This window comes from Cyclopterus lumpus, chromosome 8 (genome assembly GCF_009769545.1).
Source record: "Cyclopterus lumpus isolate fCycLum1 chromosome 8, fCycLum1.pri, whole genome shotgun sequence".
NCBI lineage: Eukaryota > Metazoa > Chordata > Actinopteri > Perciformes > Cyclopteridae > Cyclopterus > Cyclopterus lumpus.
Window position 1 is genome coordinate 13,489,421 of NC_046973.1, and position 7,459 is coordinate 13,496,879.

A 7,459-nucleotide genomic window follows, 5' to 3' on the forward strand; every position below is an offset into this window, starting at 1 on the left:
ACTCTCTCTTTCTCGCGTCTTACCCTCCCTCCCCTCTTTTTTTGGGAAACATGAGAGTTGGGCTAATTCACCCTCTCTCTGTCTCTCGCTCGCTCTCTCCCTCCCACCCCGGCTGGACCACCCACATTCGGAAACGCCTAGCTGTTCCTGAGGCACAGCCACCGGCAGTTTGGAGAGAGAGAGTGAGAGAGAAAGAGAGATGTAAGGATGGGTTATGACTGACGGTTTTATCAGAGTATCAATTACATCAATGTCAAAGCCATAACCTGCCATTGTGTAAGGAGGAGAGTCGGGAGAGACTCATGATTTCATGCAACATGAATCCTGTGCTCCTGTTAATTAGATCTTCTCCTCTTATGCTGCCGCATATTTGATGGCGTTTACTAAAATATATCTTAGACGATAAGTGTCCTCACACTTGAAGCTTGCCTTTGGTAAATGCCGCCCATCTTTAAGTTGGAGAAAGATCTCAATAACTAGGTCAAAACTGCAGGTCAAAAATGAATTAGTGGAGGTGAACGTCTCAGTCACAGTGAAATGTCCTTGAAGCAGCAGCTTTTATTTGTGTGAGCAGTAAATAATCATCTTTCAGGTGAAACATGTAGAACGTCTCCAGTGAGAAGGTCAATGCCTCCACCATGTGGATGTCCCTCATACTGCCTCTTTACCAATGTGGTGTAACCTCATGTGGTGCCACTCTCTAAAGGGACTTGTAGGGGTTGTGACTGATAACATTTGAATGGTTATTAGGTCATCTATCATTTCTTTGTAGACCACTAATAATCCATTCATGAGGTCATTTTTGGTTTTAAAAAGTTGTGAATAATCTATTTGGTTAGTGTATATCCTCCTATGACACCTGCTTTTACATTTTTTGTTAAAGTTGCACTCATCAATATTTGGATATTAACAATGGGGGAATGCTCCCCTAGTGCCATTAACCTGCTTGCTTGCCTCAGTTTACGCAGCTTTACTTAGTTTATGGTGAAAAGGAAAAACATTTGAGAGGTTATAAGGTCGTTTTATGGTTTTAGAGTTTTTATGAAGGCCTTTTCAGCCGATATTGTAATTAGCCCTTGATGCATTAGGAAAAATCCCACCCGCCTCGTGTCAGTCATGAATCTGTGCGCCTTGTCAATTTTCAAAACGATATCTCAGGTTCTCATGACTTTATTGGTCAGTTATGTCCCTTTTTCTCCTCATCATCCGCAACACAAATGGTTGACATCTATATTTGTCTGTGAAAGAGCTCGCTCATGATGAGGAACCCCCAAGTTCCCCTCAGTCTATTTGCTTTTTGGTGTTTTTTTCAGCTCACTGTCTTAATTCCCATGCCAATAGCTTTATTCTTTTGGTCCATATTCAATGCATGCGTACATGGGCGCAAATCTCAGATTTATAGTACAAGTCGTAGTATAGTATGGCATTAACATGTCATAGTCTTTCTATAGTATATCATTAAGTTGTAATAAAGTAAATTGCCAGTTTGAGTTGCATGTAGACGGAGTTGGCGAAGTTAATATTTATTTGAATATTACGTTTCACAATGGTAAAGTGTATGAATCACGTTACATTTTTCCACCTCTGACAAAAAGCAGCACGCAGCCGTGTGGTGATTCAGAACAGTCAAAGCATAGGAGGCCAAAAAAAGTCTCCAAAGTATGTCGTAAAAACGTTAAAACAGTGTCATGAAAATGAAAAATATAGTATGCAAAATGTCAATATAAGTCCTATGGTATAATACTGTATTATACCATAGATTTGGGATTTTACAAAGTCTTGTATGTATGCCATGAAAGCTCCAGTAGAACACGTTGGAAGAATTTCAAAATAGTACATCTTAAGAAAGTCAGTTTTGCATAAAAACTATGTCAGTTATAATGTCCATACTGGACATAGGGTTCATGGTATTCATGGTAATCTATACCAATATATCTTCAGTTACTCTATGAAAAGTAGTTTTGACTTACGCTGCAATGCCTTTTTATGGCATATTTTCTGTGCTATGACCTTTCTTTTCTTAATATATAATTGTTTTACATGCTATAGAAACTTTGTTATACACACTGTACTCTGACTTCAAGTATATACAAGTTATTATTATTTACTTTTTTATTATTGGCATACTCTGTTTTTATTAAATAATATACTATCACTTTAACTTACTTTTAAAAACATACTTTACTATGACATAATAATCATTTTAATTTAATTTAATTTATATTACGTTAAACAATTTTGTGAAGTTTTCTCTGTGACGTTCTATGGTAGGCTTTTTTTTACACGCTCTCTTATGATTTAACACCTTTTTGAGATCCAAACATTCACTTGTTTCACTATTTTGACAGAATATAGTTTGACCATGTCTTTTTTATGACTTTTTATTCACTTTTTTGATACATAATACTATGGCTTTTTTTTTTTTACTACTAACTATCCTTTAACTTTTTATTTCACAGTATACTTTGACATACTATCCTATTGCTTTTTAACCGCTTTTTTTCTTCTTCTAACTAAACTACGACTTTTTTCGACATGCTATACTGTGACTTTTTCATGACTTTGTTGAAATTCAAGGATAATCTATTTTTATTATGCACACCCCAGGGATGCACAACGAAATGCAGATGTAGTCCATTTTCAACACACACAAAAACAATGCTCTGCTCAACAGTCATCAACCTCCCCATTGGTGGTTAGCTTGAAGTCTTATTTCATCCATCTTAATTTCATGGCTCAGCCAGGCTCAGGCTGGGTATAAGTAACCTCCTGTCATAGTGTGTGTGTGTATAAAGAAATAAATGTCTTTAAAGAAGTCCTAAAAAGCTTGCGTGTCGCTTGTCTCCAGAGGAGACAAGCGAAACGTCACCATCTTCGTCCTTTTGAGGGTCGCTGACCTCGAGGTGGTCCACCAGAGCGCTGCTGCCTACGGGGGCCGACCTGTAGAGTGGCCGTGCCTTTGTCTGTGATTTATTTTTTATTTTTATGTTCCTCGTTTCTTTCATCTGTTTGGTGTTTCCTGCTTCATTCTTTTATATAATATGTGTCATGTCTATTTTTGTGATTCTGGAGTTGTAGAAGGGTGAATATAGATGGTGCTGCGATGGACTCAGCAGAGATAACACAAAAGGAAAACCGTTGATCTAAAGGAGAATACACATTTGAAAGAGATACAGAATGACACAGAGCCTTACTGCATTATATTTCATTATTTAGTTTCCCTTTACCTAAATAAAGACATTTCTACCATAAACAGGTGCGTACATTTTCTCAAGAATGCAGGAAATTAATAGTTTGACCCTCAAAAATGTCTGGGGAAGAAGACCTTTTTTTTGTCTCTCCATAATGATTTGTTTTTTATCGGTATTATAGCCATATTAATACGATAAAATATCTGTACTTTGACCAAAGTAACTTTTTGAATGCAAGATCTTTACATAGTGGTGCTTTTTTTACTGAAGTAAAAGAGAATACTTCTTCCACCTCTGCAACGTTGTTATGTAGACTCTAAAAAGTATGTCAATTTATGGTCAGCTTGATAGTGCTGCCCCCAAGTGGCAAACTGTGTTATTGCAGGATTGACAACACTTGCATCTGCAGACGTATTGGAGTACTGTCGTGGAAAACAACTTTATTTATCGTTTGCATTCATAACTTCAGTCACTGAGTGAGTTACTGAAGTTTAAATCATCGCGCTGAATAACTCAGCTACGTAAAAAATGATGAAGAAAGTTATACTTGAGGAAGATGAACACAATGCGAATGGATGTTATTAACCTCATTAATGGGTTGTTACTGATCTGTTAAGCATGATTTATTCATCATTAATACAGCCATTGGATAACACGATTGAGGAGATTGCTTCATTATAGAAGTGTATCCCTTCTGAAATGGAAAACATAAGTACTGGTGCTCAGTGGTCAAGCATGAATACTATTTGACCCATAAAGCTAATGGCGTGCTGAACACAGTGAAGCGACTTTAAGGTCCGACTAAATGCATGACACGTTAACATGAGATTATGTCTCACTTAGTTTTCTGTGTTCTTCTTCTCGCCACCTCGGTAGCCACTGATCCTACCGTAGCTCCCATCATACCTCCAAACGGCCCTCCCACAAACAGGCCGACCAGTGCTCCCAGCAGGGCCTCCCTTCTCAGGACTCGGGGCAGCCACCTCGTCCAGCCGGTCAGCTTCTCCCACAAGCCCCAGAGAAAAGAGGGAGCAGGTGGGGGAGGCGAGGGGGGGAAGATACTCTCCACATCCACATTCAAATCACCTACGCTCCTCTCCGCCTCATCCCGGACCGCCTCCATTTCTTCCTCCGTGACATCTCCCTCCGGTTGCAGGTCTGTGGGGGCCACCTTGTCCCCTCCTCTCCTCCGCCTCACGATCTCCACCTGCCTCTCTCGCACTCTTTCCTCCGCCTCCTGGTACAGAGGACAGCTGCAGTGTTGCGCCCCGCTCGCTCTCACCACCTGCTCGACCTTCTCCAGCAGCTCCTCGGCGGCCTTCCCCTCCTCTGCTCCCCCTCCGCGGGTCTCCAGGGTGTGGTAGCGCTCTCCGCACCTTTCCACCAGCTCCAGGAGGTCTTTGCGCCATGTGGCGAGGTAACTACCCAGCTGCTCGTCCTCCTCCAGCTCCTCGGTGTGGGTGAAGAGCACGATGGCGTTTGTGTCGACGGCAGAAGGACCGAACAGCTTCTCCAGGACGTCCAGCGCATTGGCCTCTCCGTCGGCCGGCTGGTTCACGGGCACACACAGCAGGAAGACATGCGGTCCAGGGCTGGACAAGGCGAGGAAGGAGGAGATGTGTCTTCTCCTTTCCTCGGGGTCGCAGCCTGAGCCCAACCAGACTGGACTTGAGACGACGACCACCTAACACAAGCATACAATCAAGGTTCAGAAAGTAATCAAGCGCATTCATGCTACACGCTGATATTTCACTGTAAAGTAGGACTTTGTACAAAGTATATTTACAGTAAGTTAAGGGAGAAGACATATTCAGAACCGGAGGATAACTTTATGAAAAGCAGGACAGAACAAAGAACAAAGAACAAGCTGCACTCAAACTCACGTCCACAATGACTAATGTAACTAAATGGCTTGCAAATTCCTGCCTTCATCTGAATGTTAAAAAGACTGTTTGTATGTTCTTCACAAAGAGGGCTTGCAAAGTGTCACCGGAGCCAGACGTTTATGTTGCTGGTGAGAGGCTACAGGTAGTGTCATATTTTAAATATTTAGGTATTTTTATTGATTCTAATCTCTCTTTTAAAAACAGGTAAACCATGTGACAAAGGTCTTGAAATTTAATCTCATGAATTTTAGATATATAAGACACTGTTTAACCATGCGGGCTGCAAAATTGTATTTTAATGCAATGATTGTCCCCCATCTGACCTACTGCTTAACCAGCTGGGCACAAGCCAACAGCACAACATTAAAATCTATTCCCATTCTCCATAAGCAAGCCATCAAAATACTTGATAAAAAACAAAAACACCACCATCACTGCAATATTCTCACAAAACACCACATCCTGAGTTGGGAGAACATCATTAAATTCACTGATGTGTGTCTGTTTTTTAAAATTTTAAATGGTATGGCTCCGCCCCCGCTTAGTGAATTTGTTAAACAAAGCAGTGAAAGCAGCAGACTCACTAGATCTGCTACAAGAGGTGATTGTGTCATTCCATATAGGTCAAGCTTGTTTAGCAAGTCTACATTCTCAGTGAAGGCAGGTCACTCGTGGAATGCTCTGCCACCACACATACGTGCACACAACACGTACAACACGTTCAAGCATAACCTGAAGGAATGGCTTGTTGCCAATCAGGTGTGCAGTCATTGATGTGCTGTCTGTCCTGATGCTTGTTTCGGCTATATGTGCATTTGTTTTTTATGTGTATGTTGTATTGTAGCTGGGTTTGTTCTGCCTGATTCATGCTGCAGCCCGTTATGTCTCTGGTCTATTGCTGTACCCTTTCTTTTTGCTGTGTATTGGTTTTGTTTATATGTTGTTGTCAGTTTGTCTATGAATTTTATTTCCATTTTTATTTTGAGATTTTGTTATTTTAGGCTGCCTTAAAAACATCTGGCCAGGGACAGCAGATGGAAATTAGCCTCTCTGGCTAACTCTGGCTCACTTACAGTCCAACTGTTGATTGGTGTGCATTGTCCCTGCAAAATAAATGAATAAATAAATAAATAAATAAATAAAATATCTGCATGTATCTACGTTTGCATTTGTTTGTATACAAGTACGTATTAATAAATATATATATATATATATAAATATTTTATATTTTTCAATTCCCACTAGGTTACATATATTAACAAATGTATTATTATATATTCTTGTATTAGGAAGACGTTCATAACGTCACCACCAGTAACCACACGTCTCGCCAAATCAACCTGCACTGAAATCTTAGGGTTATAATGGATATGATCTCACATCCAAATATCCATCAACATTTATAAATAACATTTACATCAAACCATTTTACGGCAGTACATTGGCAAAATGCAGGATGATGAGACTGGAGAAAGCTTCAAACTAATGAGTCACGATAGTCACAAGAGTCTCCAAACTTATGGAAGCTGCCCCCTTCCCCCCGGTGTGACGCTCTGCCTACCCGTCTGCCAGCAGCCTCTCCTCGGTGCTTGCTGCACTCCTGCTGGACGGCAGCCCCCGCGCCCTGTGGAGGGTCGGTCAGGCCCAGGATAGAGCTGACGGCAGACCTCCTCCCTTCCCCGGTCCGGCCCAGCACCGCCATCCTCAGCTCGGCTGCTCACCAAGAAGGGCGGAGACACAACAATAAATAATAACAATATCCATGACACATTCTACTGTACGTTGTTTGTAGTTAAGAATGCACACCGTGTGTATATGTGGTCCAGAGACTACACAAGTTTTCCAAAAGTGCATTTTGTGACAATGTAATTATTTGAACTCTCCCATCAGCTGTTCTAAACGATGACGTGTACCTGACGCGTCATCGGGTTTACTCGGTACCCGGTTTCGCATAATGTCCAGGACGCGGCAGCGCCCTTTGCCAATAGTCCCGTCCCGTCTCAACCCGCACACACACCGTAAACACCGAACCGGGAGCCACTCTTCCGGTGAGTCCCCCTACCTGACTCCGCCGCGGGTGTTGACATTTCTGCGCCCGTTCACTGCAGTATTTAGGGTTGAATCCCGGGACGCTCGCACTTCCTCGTTCCTGCCCTCGACTCGACTTGTAGGCCTACTGGGCGGCGAGGGGAGCTCCGCTCCTTCGTGGAGCGGGGTGTCTCAAACCGGGGCCGGCGGACCTGTCCGGGGTCCGATACAGTGTTGGTTTTTTTGTAGCATTTAAGCCCACGACCGATAAAAAGTATCTCCCCCACCCCTTGAACTTTATTAATTATTACTGCCATGGTTTAATACAAATAGACAAGCATCATATTTATGATA

The 7,459-nt window shown here is 41.9% G+C and overlaps 1 protein-coding gene across 2 annotated transcripts; it reads right to left on the reverse strand.

The window, feature by feature from the left end:
* Positions 1–3,605: 3,605 nt before the first annotated feature.
* On the reverse strand, positions 3,606–7,255 carry si:dkeyp-69e1.8 (uncharacterized protein LOC100001340 homolog). 2 transcript variants are annotated; one of them, XM_034540530.1, is made up of 3 exons: positions 7,140–7,255; positions 6,639–6,790; positions 3,606–4,875 (listed from the first exon to the last, which is right to left on the reverse strand). In XM_034540530.1, exons 1-3 carry the CDS (start codon positions 7,162–7,164, stop codon positions 4,027–4,029), a joined length of 1,026 nt encoding a protein of 341 aa, XP_034396421.1. In that variant the 5' UTR covers positions 7,165–7,255; the 3' UTR covers positions 3,606–4,026. The 2 variants fall into 2 exon arrangements, with proteins under 2 accessions (XP_034396421.1, XP_034396420.1); XM_034540529.1 differs by having other exon boundaries at positions 6,991–7,239.
* Between the last annotated feature and the right edge of the window lie 204 nt (positions 7,256–7,459).

Coding starts and splice junctions, on each gene's coding strand:
- si:dkeyp-69e1.8 (XM_034540529.1), bottom strand. CDS start 7,030: ATGCGAAACCGGGTACCGAGTAAACCCGATGACGCGTCAG. Junction 6,791..6,990: donor TAAACCCGATGACGCGTCAG/GTACACGTCATC, acceptor CTTGGTGAGCAG/CCGAGCTGAGGATGGCGGTG. Junction 4,876..6,638: donor GAGAGGCTGCTGGCAGACGG/GTAGGCAGAGCG, acceptor TGCTTGTGTTAG/GTGGTCGTCGTCTCAAGTCC.